This window comes from Cavia porcellus, unplaced genomic scaffold (genome assembly GCF_034190915.1).
Source record: "Cavia porcellus strain 051 isolate PalLab524CR breed Dunkin Hartley unplaced genomic scaffold, mCavPor4.1 scaffold_26, whole genome shotgun sequence".
Taxonomy (NCBI): domain Eukaryota; kingdom Metazoa; phylum Chordata; class Mammalia; order Rodentia; family Caviidae; genus Cavia; species Cavia porcellus.
The window spans coordinates 3,802,791-3,824,122 of record NW_026947509.1 but is presented as its reverse complement, the minus strand read 5'-3'; the positions used below and the strand labels follow the sequence as shown (position 1 = coordinate 3,824,122).

Sequence of the window (21,332 nt, the reverse complement as noted above, 5' to 3'; positions counted from 1 at the left end):
TAAGTATATATAAACTGTCTTTCAATATTCTTTGCAGGGTGGCATGGTGATCATGAAATTCTTCAGCTGTTCTTTGTCATGAAGTATCTTATTTCTCCATCAATTTTAAAGGACTGTTTTGCAGGGTACATCAGTCTATGTTGGAAATCATTTTTCTTTAGGATCTTAAATACTTTACTCCATGCTCTTCTTGACTTTTTTGTTTGTGCTGAGAAGTCTCCTGTGATTCTGATAGGTTTTCCTTTGTAGGTGATTTGTCTTTTCTCTCTGACAGCTTTTAATATTCTTATGTTGGATTTCTGGGATGGTGATTATTACGTGTCTAGGTGTAGTTTTATTTTGGTTATGGCTAGTTGGAGTTCTGTATGCTTCACTGATCCTGATGTCAGTTTCCATTCTTATGTTTGGGAAATTTTTAGCTATTACTTCTCTAAATATCATCTTAATCTTGACATCCTTTATGTTGTCTCCTTCTTTTTCATTTATCCCTATCAATCTTACGTTATTTTTCTTTGCATCATCTTACAGCTGTATTTCCGGATTCTTCGTTATTTTCAGAAAAGCTTTCCTTTCCTGTTCACTAGCTGCAATCTTGTGTTTGAGGTCTGAAATCCTATCTACACTTTCATTGAGGCGGTTTTGACAACTTTCAATGGAATTGTTGATTTCCTGTATATCTCTTTGCATCTGGTTTATGTATTCTGTTTGTTTCTTATATTGTTCATCCGGGGATTCTACCTTTTTGTTTAGTTCCTCCAATTTTTAAACTGTGTTTTCTTTAGATATGTTCAGCATCTTTTTTATTTCTTTTATCATTTCTTCTTTTACCTGGGAGATTATTTCTAGTTTGAATTCCTTTAATGCTTCCCATAGTTTCTTCTTTATTTCAGTTGCTATTATTTCGGGTGTACGGCATATGTTTTCTTCTATGTACATAGCACCTAAAGTTTCTTGGCATGGGCTGGAGGCTTAAAATTGTATTTTGGTCTTCCTTTTGTTAGTTTCCTATATTTCCATGTTTCAAGTGTTATTCCAAGGCTTACCCTGGGCCTGTTGGAAATCCTCTTTTATGCCTTCATCTCCTGGGACTCTAGCACCCAGTTCTGCCCATTGAGAGAGGGTCGCTGGGCAGGCTCAAGGCCTGCTGAGCTGGTCCAGTGTGCCAGGAAGCCGCAAAGTTCCCTAGCCAGTGGGAGCAAGGATCTTATCTTCCTCCCAGGGCTCGGGATGATGCGGGGACGTTCACCTCAGGCCTCCCAGTCTCCAGAGTTGACGATGCAGGCAGGCAGGCCCAAATCCCCATAGCTGGCCAAGCATGGCTGGCAGAATGTTGGTGCAGGCAGGCCCAAGCCCCAAGCCACTTTTCAAAATAGCAAGCCAAGTAATATTCAAGAGAAATGACACATTTCTATAGCGAATTATTTATTGGCATGTTGCAACTAAGGGAATCTTGTATCAATGATAATTATAGTGACTTCCTCTTATCTTTTGATATGTACTTTGTTGATAGTTAGGAGAAATTTTATGAGGTCAATATTTGGGTAGGCTAGAATGGGTGAAACATGTTCCAGGGATTTAAAAAATATTACTAGGCTCTTACTACATTTCTTCTATATAAATGTATGATTGTGAATATGGAATGTATGAAATGTTCGTTCTTTTCAGAATGAATAAAGCCTTTGTGACCTGGAAATTGAATGTTAAAAGAATTAAGACGGAGAAGAGCAGGTAAGTCTTGATATGCAATGTATTTCTGAAATTTTTAGAAACAAGATACATCTTAAATGTGTAAGGGAAAGCCAGACACAGAGACATATGCCTGTAATCCCAGTACTTGGGAGACTAGGGCAGGAAAATCACCATAAATTCTTGTATAGCCTGTGCTACGTAAGTGAGTTTAAGGCTAGTCTGCACTGTGTAGTGAGACCCTGTCTCAAAAATCAGGCAGACTATGTGAGGGAGTCAGCCACACTTGGGCAATGCAATGAGAGAGGAGTTTTGCCTGTGGTGTGTTTTCTCCCAGCCCTGGCTACATGAACAGCTAGCTCCTAGCCTGGCTGGCATTTTGTTTCTGCTCATCACAGGGCCCCATGTGGATGTGCCTCAGCTTGCATGGCTGTCTTGGTCTGGGATTTCTCGTGGAGGGCCCTGTGGAAGCAGGAGGGGTCACTTCACAAACTTGCAGGTTTTAAAGCTGGGTGGTGAGGACTGGACTTGCTTGATTCCAAGACTGCAGGTCCTAGAAGTAAACCTCTTATTTAGAAACATAGATGAATATTTTAATTGTTTGCCTCCCATTCTTTTTCATTTTTTAAATCCCTATTCCCTTCCTCTTGTCATCTCCTTGTTTCCCTTCCCATTTGAACATTTTCTTTCTACTTCTTAATATCTGTCCTTCATTTTTGGTCCTTATTTACCATTTGGGTTTCTTACACAAGAGAAACAATGCAATATTGAGATCTGTCTGATTTATTTCACTTAATTATATTCTCAATTTTCAAACTTCAACTGCACACAAAATAGCAACAATAATCAACAAAATGGATTTGTTTACCTAAAATGCCTCATTTGCCCTTATTTATGGCAGAGCAGTACCTCACTGTATTAGAAAAACACACTTTTAATCCGTTCATCTGTTGATGGGTGTTTGGGCATAAAGTTTAGCTGTTACCAATTGTGCTGCTATAAACGTGGATGTTCATATAACTCTGTGGTGTGATGATTTTAATGCTTTCGGGAGGATATCTAGAAGGGGAATAGTTGGGTCAAATGGGGCCTCTAGTTTTAGTTTTTGAGGAATCTCCATCTGATTTCTATATTGGTTTGTACCAATTTACATTCACACCAACAGTGAAGCAGGCTGCCCTTTTTCCCACAGCTCTGCTAATATTCATTATTGGTTGACCTCTTGATGATAACCATTCTTTCTGGAATGAGATAAAAATCTCACTATTTTAATTTGTGCTTCTCAAATGTCTAGTAATACTGAACATTTTTCATATATTGATTTGCTATTTTGGAACAGAATAGAAGATGTAGAAACAGCTCCCAACATACTCAGTTACCTTATCTTTGACAAAGGGAACTTCATTGGAAGAAAGATAGTCTCTTTAGTAAATGGTGTGGGGAAACCTGGCTTTCCACATGCCAAAAATTAAACCTAAACCCGTATCTCTCACTGTGCAATAAAATAAAATAAAAATGTATAAAACATCTAAATATTAAAGCAGAAACAATTTTCTGGAAGGTAGAATAGGTAAACTCTTGAGGACATAGATGGAGGCAAAGACTTTATGAACAAAATGCTGATTCTACAGGAAGTATTACCAAGTCTTATTTGAGTTCTTTGTATATTCTAGATATTAGTCTTCTGTCTGATGAACAGCTAGCAAAATTTTTTCCCATTTGCTAGGTTTTCTCTTCATTCTACTGATTGATTCTTTTGGTGTACAGAAGCTTTTTAGTCTAATGTAATCCAATTTGTTGATTATTGCTGCTACTTTGTGTGCAGTTGAGGTTCTGTTTAGAAAATCGTTTCCTATACCTATGTCTTCAAGTGTTTTGCCTATTTTTATTTCCCAAAAGGTTCAGTGTCTCTGTTTAAACATTTAGATCTTTGATCCATTTGATTTTAACTTAGCATGTGGTGAGAGATAAGGGTCCACTTCCATTCTTCTACAAACAGGTAACCAGTTTTCCCAACACCATTTGTTGAACAGTATCTGTCCTTCAACATATGCTTTTGGAACCTTTGTCAAAGATCAGATAGTTGAATGTATCTGGGGATGTTTCTGAATCCTCTACTCTGATCCATTGATCTGTGTAACTTTTAGTTCTAGCACCATGCTGATTTTTATCACTATTCCTTTGTAGCATAGCTTGAAGTCAGGTACTACTTGCTTTTTGGTGTTTCTTCTGATTCCCTATGAATTTTAGGATTGTTTTCTCTAGACCTGTGAGGTATGCTATTGGTATTTTGATTAGAATATGTTGAATCTGTATAAAAGTTTTGGAAGTATGGCCATTTTGACAGTGTTGGTTCTGCCTATCCAGGAGGAAGGGACATCTTTCCATTTTTCTAATGTCCTCTTTAATCTCTTTCAGGGTACTATAGATGTCTTTGTAGAGGTCCTTCACTTCCTTTGTTAGATTAATTCTTACATATTTCTTTTAGTACTTGAAACATTTGCCAGAACAATTAGGCAAAAGAAAAAACAATAAAAGGTACACATATAGGAAAAGAACTCAAATTATCATTATTTGCAGATGAGAGCTGTTAGGAAAGGAGGAGATGGGAAGCAAAAGAAAAGCTTGAAAAAAAGTTAAAAAATGAAAGAGAAAACAGAAGAAATGTAGAAGATAAAAACAAAACGGAGATGAGTGGGGGCCATGGCAGGTTCCATGTGCAATCCATTGCCCGTGACTAGATCTCTCTGTGGCTTAGTTGCTGTACACAGTCACACAGTGTAGTAAAGCTCCAGACCCAATTCTTCCAACTGCTGAAGTTTTCAGTCACAATTCCAGTTATAATTCTGACCCAGATCTCACTTGGTCTTGCTTTGGTAACATTACACTGGGACATGCAAACCAGAGCAGCGTGGCAATATCTGTTGTGACTTGAGGGAAAAGAGTAATGCAGGGGCTAAATTTTCCTAAACAGCAAGCTCAAGCATAGCTTTCAGATGATGGCTTCTGCCACTGCTTCATGTTTAAATGTTGAGAAATGCCAAATAATTCTGAAGCACCCACCCACCATGTAGCTCCGAATCAGTTCAGTTCAGACTGCTTATTTTTCTCTGAATCTGCTTTTGTGTCAACTTTTGCTCACTCACTGCTGTGTTTACCTCTTCTCTCTTCTGTATTGCTATACTGCTGCTGGCATGGGCACAGAGCAAATGTGAAACACAGCTTCTAGTCTCTGAAAGTCTGGTTCTTTCCAAATCTCTGTCTTTGCAGTTTGTACTTTAGTGCATTTCTTCCCTTGTCCATCTTGCTGAGCAGTTAATACTGAGCTGTCTCGATTCCAAGTCATGGAAAGTCTGAAAACTTGCCTGCTTCTAATCTGCCATCTGGGCCCCTCCCTCTTTATTCCTGTTGAGTTTTGAGAGTTCTGTTAGTATTCTAGTTATATGTCAGATGTTGTTTATAAACATTTTCTCTTGGTCTTTGACTTGTTTCTTTTCATTTTGTTTTTAACACAGTATTTCTTTGGCATCTGTTATGTACCAGGCAATTGACCAACAGTTAACTTGCTCTTTGGAATTGTAAACTAGTTGGCCTCAATGCTTCACTGGCCTGGGCAGGCTTTTATTTGGAACTCATTTCCCTTGTTAAAAGGGATTCCTTTTGTTGCAGAGGTGGCTGGAGAAAAGGGTGGGAGTGAAGGGAAGAAAGAAAAAGGAGTTACTGCTGGCCATATATCATGTGCATCAATCCATGGAACAGAGGTGTTTCTTCCATAATAATTAGTGTGCCAATGCCAACAGCTCTAGGCCAGGCTTAGCAATCATTGTCTTTTCCTTCTAATCTCCCATGAGGGCCCCAATCTATGAACTCAAATTGACATAGTACATTTTTCACCCTGTATCTCCTATGCAGAAGGTTCATGGTGGGATGGGGTGGAGCAGAATCAAATGTGTCTCCCAAGATGTATATTGTACACATGGAGGAACATCAGCTGTGGAGGAGCTAATACACTCCTCTGAGATGTTAATAGATTTCATTTCAAAAAATATTAATTGTTCTTTATAATGGGCCATCCAAATATGTGGATAAGCAATAATTAGATTGTAAGGGCTTATGTGCAATGCATAAGGGTGGATGTAAAAAGTGTGATGTATAATTTAGTATAATATTAGAATCCACAAATCCAGGGGCCATAAAAGGTCCTGAAACTAAATCTAATTGATCATGATAAATGTCAGGGGTAAAATCAGCCCATGTGAGAGGTCTTAGCAGAGAGGAGTTGGGTACATACAACAGTATTCTTTCTCAGACACTGGACTGATGCACCTGGTGCTGGCAATGATGGTTACACTGCAATGGACTTATTTTCTGGTGTATGTGGGAGGCTTTGTCACCAAATTTCAGCCTTCTGAGTCATTTTCTTCACTTTTCCCTGTGTGTTGGAATTACTGCTTATGCAATTATCTGCAGCTGAGGTGTTTCCTCCAGAGTCATCCTTGAGAAGGCTTACATTGGTGGGCCTGGTGGCAGCAGACGCCACTATGGGTTTAGAGATCTCTCTCTATGGCCACACGTTCCAGGATGGTGCTCACAGTGGTGTTGCATGATCTGTTAATACATATGCATACTGTCATTTCTACGTTATTAACTGCATTGGGCCATCCCACTTTCCCATTGGGCATCTTTCCACAGGGCTTGTGCCATAGGTGTGTTTGTCAATTGTCCTTTTGCCAGTGAAGCTCTGATGGAGTGTATTTGCTTTCTGTAGACAGGTTTAAAAATTTTAAGGTAAAAATAGCAAGATCTAATTGTGTCTATGGAGGTAATTGTACTCTCCCTTTTTGTTTCTGTAATTGTGTTTTTAAAGAAAGGTATGCATGCCCCACTTTGGCTTGACCATGAGGATTATAAGGGATACCCATGAGATGTTTAATATACCAAAGTCGAAAGAAAGAGGATAAAGCTTTGCTGACATGTGAGGGTCCAGTATCAGTTTTGATTGTTTGAGGAACTCCCTTAGCAGCAAAAGCAGACAAGCAGTGTTGTTGAACATATTCTATCTTTTTGCCACTGTGGCAAGTATCATTAATCATGTGAGAATAAGTATCTATAGAGACAGGAACTTATGTAATCATCCAAAGGGTGGGATATGAGTAATGTCCATTTGCCAGATGTCATTTTGTTGTAGTCCCTGGGGGTGCATCCTTCAGGGGAAATGGGATGACAGATGTATTGGCAAGTAGGACATGAAAAGACAATTTTTTTAGCTTGTGACTGAAGTAATTGAAATATTTTGTTAGAGCTTTGCTATTTTGATGATGATAGGAATGAGATGGTCTTGCTAAATCAGAAGAGGTAACATAAAACTATCATAAGTCAAGAGTCCCAGTAAATTAGAATGGGACCTAATATGACCAATATAAAAGGTGGTAGAGCAACTTTGAATTGCCCTTTGTAACCTAGCAGGTTAAAACAAAGGAAGATCTAGAGTAGCTTTTAAAGTAGCACTTTCCAGCTTAGAATAAGGCTGCATAAGTTGAATCACTAATGTTATTTATAGGGGTCAATTTATTAAGTTCTATAATATATAAAATGGTGGTAATTTTTGATCTTTAAGCTGATATACCTGGGGTCAAAATGGCATATGAAAGTCCTTGCTCCAAATAGCCACCTTCTCTTTTGAGGAACCATCTGTAAAATAGGTTGGTGCATCAGAAATAGGCTCTAACCAAGTAATTTGAGGAATTATACAAGGATGTTTTGGAAAAAATTGGAAGGTAGAGTCATTAGGAAAGTGGTTATCAGTGTATCCTATAAAATTAGCAAAAGCAGTTTGCCAATAAAGTGCTTGCTGTAACAGAACTGAATATTGGGATAACTCCAGGGTAAAATAATCATAAAAGGATAAATTCCAAACAATTGATTATAATGAGTTCTTTTGGCTACTACTATTTTTGCCATTTTTTCAGTTTCCAAATATAAGGTTTTTGTTATTTGATTAGGAAAGTATAGTAATTCAATGGGAAGTAATAGAATTATAAAACTGTCTTAAAACCCAGTAGGTGAGTGTGGGGTGTCTAAGACATATAAAATAAGAGACTGATGATCTTTAACTTGATGTATTTGTCACTCTTGTAACATTTCTTCTTCCAATTGTAATTCCCATTGTGCTTTGAGAGTTAATTGCCATGGTGAGTTGATCTGAGTGTCACCCTCAGGATATTGTCAAGGGGTTTTAATTAGAATATAGCAATGCCTTACTTAGGTCAAATTCAGTTAATGTCCCCAATAATTTCTAAAATCACTCAAGGTTAGCAAATAATCATCAAATAATTTTATCTTTTGGGGTCTCACCATCTGTTCTTTACATAGGTTCTCTAAGTACAGGATAAGGGCTGGTGACCTGTATTTTTGTCAGGATCTCTACAGAAACCATGACACTTAAGATTTCTCTTGACTATAGCAAACAAAACATGTAGCTGTGCTTCTGATGCTGTGGACAACAGTATGTCATAATGGATGACATAAGTCTGAGGGTATTTCTGGTGAGCAAGGTGTAAGGCTCAATTTACAAAATGCTGGCCTAGAATGGGGCTATCCTCATTTCCTGAGGCAAAACTGTCCATCAGTATCTACTCATTCCTTAAATAGGAATTGATACTAGGTACCAATTTGAAGGATTTTTATTTTGTTGATCTAAAAGATTGCTTTTTTGCAGTTACTTGGTTCAAATTCCAAATGTCTATGAAATGAACTACAACTTAAATTTCTCCTTCATGGTCAGAGTTAATTAGCTTGGGTAAAAGAAATGCCCTATAAATTTAAGCTACTTTTCTGCATAATCAGTCCAAAAGTAAATGGGCTGAATTCACCTATCAAAAGATCCCCATTTTCTTGTAGGCATTTTTGCTGGTTTATGCTCCCCAATATACATTACTCTTTGAGCAGCAGAGAGACCTAATTGTGTACTTTCTAATGTTTTGAGAATGAGGGAAATAACGTTCTACTGGGGACTTAAGATTATTACTCATTGCCTGAACTGGAAAGGGCCCTGCTGTTTGATGGGCCCAACAGGGGACCTAATTCTTGTTTCCCATAGCAGTGCCATGTTTATGATATTTAGAACAGAAATTCTTTGCTCAATGATTTCCTTTATTATATCAAGGACAAAGACTGAGAGCTGGACTGGTATTTCTTCCCAGATGGAGCTGGATGATGGCCCCAAACTTGGCTGGAGCAGTACATTGTTTATGAACATGTCCTGTTTCCTCACAATTGAAACTTGTAGTTTTCCACTTACAAGTATGTAGTAGCCTTTTTTATCTCTATTAATCCTCTTAGGTTTGATATATGGGATTGAAAGAACAACTATTATAAAGATAAAAAAATATACTGTGATACCTATTACTGTTATCCTGGTAACCTGCTATGAAGTTCTGTACCAATTTCACTGTACGATCTTAGTTGGCTTTATTCTGACTTGTTCTGTTGCATATTTTCAAAATAAAAATTAAAAAAAAATCCTTTTAGGTTTGAAGTTCACTTTGTCTGCAAACAGAATAGCTACCCCTGCTTTTTTCTGGGTCCCTGTTTCATGGAATACTGTTTTCCACCCTTTGACTTTTAATCTATCAGTTTCTTTGTGAGTCAGATGTGTTTCTCGTATACAGTATATTGTGGGATCCAGTTTCTGAATCCATTCTGTCAACCTGTTTCTTTTGATAGGTGAATTCAGCCCATTTACACCTATGAATATCACTGATATATACTGGTTTGACTTTGCCATGTTGTGTTCCTGTTGTTGGTTTCCTGCTTTTTTCCTTTGTTTAATTTCTTGGACAGCCCAGTGGTTTCTTTCTGTTGTTGTTCTGGGCATTGTGGTAATTTTTATATCTATCTAGCATGTCTTTCAGTACTCTTTCTAGAGTTGGTTTGGTGGACATGAATTACTTCAGTTGTTCTTTGTCATGTAAGTATCTTGTTTCTCCATTAAATTTTGAAGACAGTTTTGTGGGTACATCAGTCTGGGTTTAAAATTGTTTTCTTTTAGGGCTTAAAGTACTTCACTCCAAGCTCGTCTTAACTTGGAGGTTTGTGCTGAAAAGTCTGCTGTAATTCTAATAGACTTTCCTTGATAGGTGAGTTGTGTCTTTTCTCTAACAGCTTTTAGTATTCTGTTTTTATGCTGTATGTCTGAGATTTCAATTATTATATGTTTGGGTGTAGGTTCACGTTGGTTGTGATATTTGGCATTCTGTATGCCTCACTTATTTGTATATCAGATTTCTTCCCTATGTGTGGGATATTTTCTGCTATTACTTCTGTGAATAGTTTAGTTATGTCATTTGCATTGACTCCTGCATCTTCACTGATGCCTATTAGTCTTATATTGTTTCTCTTGGCATCATCTTGAAGCTGCAGATTGTCATTTCATGCTGCCTTGTTGTTTTATAAGTTCTAATTTCATGATCGCTACCTGTGATCCTGTCTTCAAGGTCTGAAGTTCTATCCCATGTCTCTTGGAATTTGTTTCATGGATTCTGCTTGTTTTCTCCATTGTTCATTCAAAGTTTCAATCAATTTCCCATGCTCTTGTATTTATTTTTATCTATTTCTTCTCTAGCTATGTTGAGCAACTTACTTACTAAGGTTGTTATTTCTGTCTTTACGTAAGACATTATTTCTAATTTGTTTCCTCTATAGCCTCATGGATTTGTTTCTTTACTTTTGCTATCTTTTCAGAGATTCTTGATTTATGACTTTTAAAATCCTATATTTCCATGTTGTCTATACTTGCTCCTGATTGCATTTTGAGATTGCATTTTGCCTTTTTGTTTTGTCACTTTCACCTTTTGGGTAAATATTTGGTCTTTCAATCCCAACAGTTTCAACTGTTCATCGTGTGAATTTTAGGGTCCTACTGTGTGGTTGATGTTTATCCAATTGCTGGATACCACAATGAGGAGGAGAGCTAGTCACCTGAATTTCTCCTTCAGGGCCTGTTGGGTGAGTCCTATATTCTTTCTGGGCTAACTAACCTAGAAGTATTGACGTAGGGCAACCCTTAGTTCCCGCTGTTGCTATGTCTTCAGGTTGTTGCAGATCACCAGATCTCCCTGTCTATAGTGTTGGTGTCAGCTGAAGCCCTACTGTGTCACTGGGGGTCTTAAAAGCTCTTTAATTTTTTTCCATTTTGGTGGAGGCCTTATTGGCACACTCCTCAAACTGTCTGATGTTCTCTGTGTGAAGGAGGGGATTACCCACTCTCTTTTCAGGTTCATCAAGGTATTACAGTTGGAGGAAATTTCACTTCTGCTCCTATTTACCTATTTCAGACCTCTATTTTAGGGGCAAACTCACCACACTGACTGGAGCCTGCTGAGGTCTTCTGTTTAGGTGGGGGATTCCTGAGTCTCCCATTCATCCAGCAATGTAATCGATTGTGGTTGAAGGTTCTAGGAGAGGGGATTGGACCCAAAGATCAACTGTAGTACAAGGTCCAGGAAGCGGGTATGTTCTCCAAAGGATGGGCCCTTGATGGCAGTCTGAGATGACTCAATTGTCCCAGGGTGTCCCAGGTGTTTCGGGGGGAGGGGTGGGCTTGCGGAGGTAGTCCAAGGTGGCTCAGTCATGCTGCAGGTGTCTCAGGTGTTTCAGGCTGAAGAGCAGGCCCAGCAGTGGCAGTCTGAGTCAAGCCAGGTGACCCAGGCAGGCTAGGCCTTCCCCATTGTTTCTGATCAACGGGTGGGCCCATCAGTGGCATTCAGAGGTGCCTATGTCTTGCTCGGGCTTTCCCCAGTATTTCTGGCCACCTGGATCTTGTTTCTTGATCCATTCTGCTGGTCTATTTCTTTTGATTGGTGAATTGAGACTATTTACCTTAATGGTTGTAACTGATATGCATAGGGTTTTCCTTGTCATATGATTTTCCTGATGTTTCTGTTTAATTTTTTGCCCTGCTTTGTAACTTCTGTTGGTGTTCTTGGAATTATACTCATTGTTAACTTCTGCTGGGATGTCTTTTAGAACACTTTGTAAATCTGCTTGGTGGTCATGAGTTTCTTCCGTCATTCTTTGTCATAGCAATATCTTATTTCTCCATTAATTCTGAAAGATCATTTTGATGATAGTTTTGTACATCAATCTGGGTTGAAAGTTATTTTCTTTCAGGATTTAAAATACTTTGCTCCAAGATCTTGTCTTAAGGATTTGTGTTGAGAAGTCTTCTGTGATTCTGATAGGATTTTCTTTATAGGTGCTTTGTTTGTTTTCTCTAACAGCTTTTAGCATTCTGTTCTTGTGATGAATTTCTGGAATCTTGATTGTTATATGCCTTGGTGTAGATTTATTTTGGTCATGGCTAATTGGAATTCTGTATGCCTCACTCATCTAATATCAAATTCTTTTCCCATGTTTGGGAAGTTTTCTGCTGTTAACTTCTGTGAACATATTTTTTTTTTAATGTGATTTTCGCTGACCCCTGCTTTTTTCACTGACTCCAATCCATTTTATGTTCCTTTGTGCATTATTTTGTAGCTGTTGGATTGTTTTTTCATAGTCCTTTGATATTTTTAAGAAATATTTCTTTTCATGATTGCTACCTCTGATCATGCCTTCTAGATCTGATATTCTGTGTTCACTTTTGTTCATGTAATTTTGCAAACTTTCAGTGGAATTTTTTATTTCCTGGATATCTGTTTGAATCTGTACCATGGATTTCATTTCTGTTTTGTATTGCCCAAGGATATTCTGATTTCCTTTTCATTGCTGAATATTTTTGCTGTACTCGGGATTCTAGATTGAAAGGTTTTTTTTTTCTTTTTGTTTTTTTTAAGCACTTGAACATTATTGTATCATTTTTCTACATTCTGTAGTCATTTAGATTGTTTTTATTCTATAAAAATGTGCCTTCCTCTTGCTGATTTTAATTTGGTCTCCCTTTGTCTTTAGTTTTCAGAAGTTTAACATTGAGTTTTTAAAAAATTTCTTTGTCTTTATCCTGTTTTGGGTTTTCTTACCTTCATGAATATTATTTCTTTTTTGTCAGATTTGAGGGTTATTAGCCACTGTTTCTTCAAGCCACTATTTCTTCTTTTCAGGGCTGTCTTCTTTTCTTTCACCCATGGGATTCCAGAAATCAATACCAGTCTTTTTTTTATAGTCTTACATTTCATGAGGGTTTATTTTTTTCCAATGTGCTTTTCTCTTTGTTACTCAGATTGGATAATTTCTATTGTTCTAGCTTTTAGTTCATTTACTTGTTTCTCTGTCCATTCCATTCTGGCATTGAACATCTTGTCCTTAGGTTTTTATTGCTGCATTTTTCAGTTTTTCATATGGTGCTTCTTTCTGTCTTCTCTTTCTTGCTGACTTTCTATTTCTTCATCCATTAGTACCCCATGGAGGTGACTGTCCTAGCATCCTGAATACTCTCCATGGAGGCATTAGAGATGCCTCATTATAGTGTCCAAGAAAAAAGAATTCCCAGCTCCCCATTCAGACCTTTTTTCCTCCTGTTTTCCCCAGCTCCCCATTCAGATCCTGTATGGGACTCCTGTAATGTTTGGTTGGTGTTGGGTGATTATTGTCTAGAAGTTTCTGTCTTGATAGACTGGTTAACCTTGATTGTCTACTTGATGAGCTTGAGAGACAAGTAGGAGATTGTTAAAGCACATTTCTGGATGTGTCTGTATGGGTCATGGGCCCACAGCCTAGGGAACTTCAATGGTTCACAAACTATGTTCTCTCTGCAATTCTGGTGGGAAATTTAATTGAACAAGAACCAAATAGGATTTCCTCCTAAGGTCAATATTGAAGCCAAACAGTGAATTTGATTTTGTTCTCATCTAACTCAGCTGATAACCACAATCTTGGAAATAATCAATTTTATTAATGGAGGTACCACTATCCCCTTCCTCTTTGGCTTCTTCCACTGCTCTCTGTTTCTCAGATGTCATGTGTTGAACATCTTTCCTCCACCAAAGCCAGTCCAAGAGAGAGGCCATAATCATCAGGCTATAGGGATGAGGCTGCTATGGAACTCATCTCATTAACACATGCCCCAGATGCTTAAGATGAAACTACATGACTTACATTTTGCTTTACTTGGTCCTATTTCCCAATTATCCCTTCTCTTTTTCCCTGTTCCTTTTTTTAAAGAGAAAAAAAAACAGAAAAAAAGGATAGAAATAATACAGAATTTCAGATTTCAGCAAGAAATCACTAGTTGATAAGTTACATATTGTCATCTTAGAAATAGTTGTTCAAGTTATAAAATTAAAGCATACAAAGTGACTTTCAAATAATGACACTGCAAACAGTTCTGCTCAATGATCCAACAAAACTTAGTAATATGGTTATCAGTCCTACACACTTGTTTTTTATCTTAAAGAGGGTAAGATTAAATATGACAAAACAGAACAAAACAATTCATAAGGAAACAATTTAAAGAAACACAGATTTCAAAGCAAGTCCACTGGAGATCTTCACTGCCTATCTTATTGTCTCTAGTTTTCTTCCAAATAGTTGTCCCCATTTCACATACATTGAATACATACTGAACATTATAGAACTAATCAAATCATTACAGGATGATGAAGGCTTTTTAAGTCTTCAAGACCTGATTTTGGGGAAGTCAATGATGACTACTATAATGTCTCTCATTCTCTTCGTAGTAGCTGTCTTTATCTTTACGTATGCTGAAATTGAACATAAGAGACTAGACTAATACCACTCTGAACAGTGAATGATAGTATTGCTAGATTTTATATTACAATGCTACAGAATTAGCATTGGGTTTCTTAGTGTCTCTTCTTCAGAGTATGTGTTCATTACATCGTGTATTATATAATCTGTTCTCGTAAATAGTTTAGAAATTCTTCCCATGTTTGAATCTCTACATGTGTATCTATCCTTTCTGTATTATAGGGAAAAACAGATCAAAATCAACACAATAAAATAAATTCCTAGAAAACATGAAATGAAAAAGACATAGAGGACCACAATATTAGGTGATCTACAGTAGTTACTATACTTTCTCTTGTTATTTTCAATAGAATTGTCCACATCATCAGGCATTATATAATTAAGCATAGCATTACATAGCTATTTTTATAAAAACACAACTTTGAAGACATTGCAGGACTTGAAAGCAGTTAATAATCAAAACCAGAATGGATATCTTTTACATCTTGTCATCTTCAGAGTAGTTGCCTCTACTTTTAGACTTGATACATTCAAGCATACCAAATTCGAATAAAATCAGTCAAGGCAAAACAGTGGTCTAACAAACCAGCTTCAAATAAGATCAGTCATAGTAAGGCAATGTAAGTAATACAAGGTTTCAGTTTAAGTTAATAGGAAATTAAGTTACCATGGTATAACCTGTTATTTTTGGGTTAGCTGTCTGTGCCCTCAAATCTAATATGAGTAGACATACTGGAACAAAATATAATCAAACTAAACAGAGAAATAAGACTACTGTGACTTTTAAATCCTGATACACTATTAACAATGATTCTCTGCCTTGCTTTTTTAGACAATTCCTCCCTTTTCCCTTTCTCAGGGTGCTTTGTATATTTTGGGCCCCTCTAGCTCCTTTAGTTTTTAGATTAGGGGGTAGCCTGTTATCTGAGTGTTGCTTAACCTTTTTACCCTGAGCTTGATCTTGAGAGCTGTACTCCTTTACTTGCTAAAGTCACAAGATTGTCCTTCCTTCCAGCTGTGTAGTTCTACACTGCCCAAAAGTGTCATAGCTTTCCAATCTATCTGTGGCTGCTGGACGAGTTGTCCCTGTTTCTCTATGGTTTCCTGTCACATATAGCATTGTTTTCTCATCTTTGACTCTCCGTTTATTAACCCTCTATCAGGTTGAGTGTATTTCCTATTCAGAGCATCTCAATGGATCCTGCCTCCTAATGTATTCTGGCTGTGTTTCTTTTTTGTTAGTGTATCAAGGCTATCTATATTAAAGATTATAGCTTATCATCTCTGCCTCATCTCTGCTATTCTATTCTTCTGCTATTATTTGTCCACTTTACTCCTTCATTTCACTGTCTGCCCTTTTCATTGAGGCCTTTCTGCCACTGTTGCTGGAATCCTGGTATTTTTTCCTCTCTCTCTCTCTGGAATGTCCTTTAGTATTTTTTGTAGGGCTGAGTTGGTGGCCGTGAACTCCCACAATTCCTCCTTGTCTTGGAAATACCTTGTTTCTCTATTAATTTTGAGAGAATTTTCCCAGGTACATCAATCTTGGTTGGAGGTTATATTCTTTCAGGGCTTGGACTATTTCCCCCCAGGCTCTTCTCAATTTGAGAGTTTGTGTTAATAAGTCTGTCGTTACTTTGATAATTTTTCCTTTGTAGGTAATCTGCTTCTTTTCTCTGGCTGCTTTTAATATTCTGCTCTTGTGGTGGATTTCTGGAATCTTGATTATTATATGTCTGGGTGTAGATCTATTTTGGGTCGTAGGTGGCTGAAGTTCTGTATGCCTCATTTATCTGGATATCATTTCTTTTTCCTATGCTTGGGAAGTTTTCCTTAATTATATCTGTGAATAGTCTTTGAGTTCATTTGTGGTTACTCCTGCTTCTCCGCTCATGTTTTTTATTCTTAAATTATGAATCCTCTTGTTGTCTTCTAGCCTTTGAATTGTTTCTTCCTGGTTCCTTGTTATTTTTAAGAGATCTTTTCTTTCATGATCACACATCATAAATCTCTTTTCAAGTTTTAAAAGGCTAACTTTAGTTTCTGTCAAGGCATTTTGCCAGCTTTCAATGGAGTTTTTACTTTCCTGGTAATCCTGGATCTGTTTCATGTATTCTAGGTTTTGTTTATATTCTTCATCAAAGGTTTCTCTTCCTTTTCTGAGTTCCTCTGTTCTTCCATCTGTATCCTCTTGGGAGGGGCTTATCATTCTTTAATTAATCTTTTTATATCTTGCTTCACTTTGATCAGAAATACAGCTTTAAATTCACCTATAAGGTTATGAAAGTATTTCTTTATGTCTGCTGATGCTGTGTCTAAAATTGCATGATTATTGCCTGGTTGTCTTCTGTATTTATCTCTCCTGGGCTTACCTTCCCAGGGTCAGCGGTTAGAGGTTTTTTTGTTTTAAATTTCTATCTCTTGTCATGTTTCTGGTTTCTTTCAGACAGGTGTGTCCTGGGGGTCTCTGGCCCTCTCCATATTGCTTAGGGTCTTTCCAAAGCATGCTGACTGGGGTTTTGCTGCCCTCCCCAATTTGCTGTTATCTGAGGTACATGCAGGAATGGTGCAGGCTAGCCTCAAGCCTCTGAGCCAGTTGACCTGCAAGTTCCTTTAGCAACTTATTTTGTACCTTGTGGATGTCACAGAGTCATGATAGTTTTGTTCCTGGCTACTGGGTCCCAACCAGAGGCGTAGCTCAGCCCCAGAAGATCCCACCAGTCCTCTATGCACTAGGGGTGGCTGACTGATGCTACCACAGCGCCGGGCTCTGCACAACTCCAAGATGTCCTCCAGCCAGTGACTGCTGCCACAGGACCCAGTCCCCAGCACTCACTGGGAGTCAATGCAGTTCTCCATCTTGGCTCCACTCCACGTTGTGCTGTGTCCTCCTGCCAAGGGCTTGGGACTTAACAATTACCGTTATCAGTGGACATGGCTTCAGCTCGACCTTGAATTGCCTGACTCCACGGTGCTCCCAACATAGCGTGGACTGGTCTCAGTGAGCGCGTACGGCTCCAGTCCTCCACTCACATTTTTCCTTCCTCTGCAGAGGTAGATTCTAGCTTGATGTGGTTTTTCCACATGTAGATCAGCATCCTGCCTCTTCAGAAAACTGCATGGTGCCCAGCTTTGGTCCCTAGGTGCATATTTCTCTCTGTACCCTCCTCCAGCATGGCCAGGTGGCTCCGCCTGCTCTGCAGGGTCCCGGGACTCAATTTCCAGTACTCATTGAGAGCCAATAAAGCTCTCCACTTTGGCTCCACTTCACACGCGTCCTGCTGTCAAGGGCCTGGGATTCATCAACTCCCGTTATCGGCAGCTGCAGCTTTGGCATGACTTTGGATCGTCTGACTCTAGGGTGCACCCAGCACAGCGTGGAATGGGTCTCAGTGAGTGTGTTGGGCTTCAGCCCTCCACTCACGCTTTTCCTTTCTCTTCCTAATTTTATTTGTCCCTTCGGTTTTCTCCTGGGTTAATAAGAATTGTTCTCCAATCATCTGGCCCTCTCCATGTTGTCAAATTCTAACATCTGAGCTGTTTTCCCCCCAGAGGTTTTCTATCCAGCTTCCTAGCAAGCTGCCATTTTTTTTTCAAATTATCTTTTTCCCTGTTCTTTAGTCCTCTGGTTCTCCCTTTCTGTGATTTCCAGTGTTGTTAACAGTGGCATATCTTACCTTTGTTACCATCATTAAACTGGCAGAAAGGTGCAGAGAAAAGAAAAGTCCCATCTTTTTGCCATTCTAACTTCTAGGTAATTGGAAAATTTCAGGAACTGTCTCCAAATGGTCCCTTATCCAAGTAACTCTTTCTTGTAATTGGGGAGAAAGTAAATTGAAGAAATTTATTTAGATTTAATAAATTTAATAAATTGAGGATATATCCTTCCTTTTAGATAACATTCCTTGGTATTTCAAATTAGTATTCAGTGTTGTAATGTTAAAATGTCACTTGGCACTGCGCCCGGCCATCGGTGTGCAGAGGAGGAGCTGGGCAGACCTGGGGTGCCTTTATCAGCCTCTCTGTGTGTCTGGAGGACTGTGGAGATCTCCGCCCAGACTTTTGGAGTCCCTCCAGACTTCCAGGTGCAGTGAAGGGGAGAGGTGGCTTTGAGGCTTATACATCCGCCTCCCCATCCTGGTTGCACTTGGAGAACTGCTGAGCTCCCGACGGGTGGGCGGGCCCGCACTATCAACCAAGTCCAGCCTGTTTTGCAGCCGCGCCCGGCCATCAGTGTGCAGAGGAGGAGCTGGGCAGATCTGGGGTGCCTTCATCGGCCTCTCTGTGTGTCTGGAGGACTGTGGATATCTCCGCCCAGACTGTTGGAGTGCCTCCAGGCTTCCAGGTTCAGTGAAGGGGAGAGGTGGGTTTGAGGCCTCTACATCCGCCTCCCCATCCCGGTTGCACTTGGAGAACTGCTGAGCTCCCGACGGGTGGGCGGGCCCACACTATCCCCAGAGCCCAGCCTATTTTGCTGCCACGCCTAGCCATCAGTGTACAGAGGAGGAGCTGGGCGGATCTGGGGTGCCTGTATCGGCCTCTCCATGTGTCTGGAGGACTGCGGATATCTCTGCAAGCAGGGAGGGATCACAGGTTCCTGAGGCACTGCGGCCTGTGGTGAGTACCCTAACCCGGCTGCGATTGAAGAACTGTGGAGGTTCCAAGGGGGAGGTGGGCACACAGTGTCCCTGAGGCCCAGCTTGTCTGGAACTGCGGAGTTCTGAGCAGGCAGAGGAGGGCCACTGGTTCTGCAGGCCCAATGGCTTGGGGTAATGTGGTGCCAGAGTCTCAGTAGCTGCAAACATAGAAGGGGATTTTCAACAGATCCCGAGGAAGCTTTTAAATAACACTTGAAACACAGAAATAAAGGAAAAAGACAAAACGAAAGACCAAATTACAACCTCAAACCTCCAGCCCATCTCAAGAAACCCTAGGAGCGATGTATATAGAAGAAAATATATCCCATCCACCTCATATATTGGACACAATAGCTACTGAAATTGACAAGCAACTCCAGGAAGCTTTAAAGAAATTCAAACTCGAAATAATCTCCCAGATAAAAGAAGAAATGATAAAAGAAATGAAAGAGATTCTAAATATATCTAAAGAAAACACAGATAAAAAATTGGAGGAACTAAACAAAAAGATAGAATCCCTAGACGAGCAATATAAGAAACAAACAGAATACATAATGCAGATGCACAGAGACATACAGGAAATAAAAAACTCCACTGAAAGTTGTAAAAACCGCCTTAATGAAAGTGAAGATAGAATTTCAGACCTTGAAGACAGGATTGCAGCTAGTGAACAGGAAAGGAAAGATCTTTTAAAAATAACAAGGAATCAGGAAACAAAAATTCAACAACTGCAAGATGGTGCAAAGAAGAATAACATAAGAATGATAGGGATTAATGAAAGAAAGGGAGACAACATGAAGGATGTCAGGAGGATATTTAGAGAAGTAATAGCTGAAAATTTCCCAAGCATGAGATCAGAAACTGACATCAGGATCAGTGAAGCATATAGAACTCCAAATAGTCATATCCAAAATAAAACTACACCCAGACATATAATAATCACCATCCCAGAAATCCAACACAAGAATAGATTATTAAAAGCTGTCAGAGAGAAAAGACAGATCACTTATAAAGGAAAACCTATCAGAATCACAGCAGACTTCTCAGAACAAACGATAAAGTCAAGAAGAGCATGGAGTGAAGTATTCCAGATCTTAAAGCAAAATGATTTCCAACCTAGACTGATATATCCTACAAAACTATCATTCAAAATAGATGGTGAAATACGATACTTCCATGACAAAGAACAGCTGAAGAACTTCATGAACATCAAACCAACCCTGCAAAAAATATTGAAAGACAGTTTAGATGCACAAAGGAAAAAACCACTAAGCAAAGCAAATAATTAAACGGAACAGAAAGATAAAGATGCAACAGCAGAGAGATAACATTCCTACAATTAACCAGCATTTAACAGTAATAACCATTAATGTAAATGGTCTCAATGCACCAATCAAAAGAAACAGACTAGCAGAATGGATCAAGAAACAAAATCCAACCATATGCTGTTTACAGGAAACCCATCTAACCCAGAAGGATACTCACAGACTGAAAGTCAAAGGATGGAAAACAATTCTTCATGCAGCAGGAATCCAAAAAAAAGCAGGAGTAGCCATTCTGTTTGCAGACAACGTGAACTTTAAACGAACAATGACCATAAAGGACAAAGAAGGTCACTACATACTCGTAAGGGGAAAACTCCAAGGGGAAGAGATAACTATCTTAACCAAACTCCACAGCACCCAGTTATATAAAACAATTATTAACAGAAATGAAAACTCAAATTATCAATAACACAATTGTAACAGGAGACCTTAACACGCCATTGACACCAAGGGACAGATCAACCAGACAGAAAATGAGCAAAGAAATAACAGAACTGAATCACACCTGTGAACAAATGGGTTTGATAGACATATACAGAATGTTCCACCCAATAACATCAGAATACACATTCTTCTCAGCAGTACATGGATCATTTTCTAAAATAGACCATATATTAGCTCGCAAAACATATTTAAACAAATGCAAAAGAGTTGAGATCATCCCTTGCATGTTATCGGATCATAGCGCTCTGAAATTAGAAATTAATGATAAAAGATACTGCAAAAATCCCGCAAACACATGGAAACTGAATAACACTCTTGAGTAATCAGTGGGTCACAGAAGAAATTAAAGAAGAAATTAAACAATACCTAAAAGAAAATGAAAATGCAACTTACCGGAATCTGTGGGATGCAATGAAATCCGTCCTGAGAGGAAATTTTATTGCACTGAGTTCCCACATCAGGAAAACAGAGCGAATACAAATGAATAACTTGATGCTACACCTCAAACAGCTAGAAAAAGAAGAGCAAGTCAAGC

At 38.8% G+C, this 21,332-nt stretch overlaps 1 protein-coding gene across 1 annotated transcript in view; it reads left to right on the top strand.

Moving 5' to 3' along the window:
* The window catches only part of Dnah14 (dynein axonemal heavy chain 14), a 345,721-nt gene that overhangs the window by 17,301 nt on the left and 307,088 nt on the right, over window positions 1-21,332 (top strand). Inside the window, exon 7 of the mRNA XM_063237535.1 lies at window positions 1,666-1,728. Within this exon, the coding sequence (XP_063093605.1) occupies window positions 1,666-1,728 (63 nt within the window). The remainder of the gene's footprint in view (window positions 1-1,665; window positions 1,729-21,332) is intronic.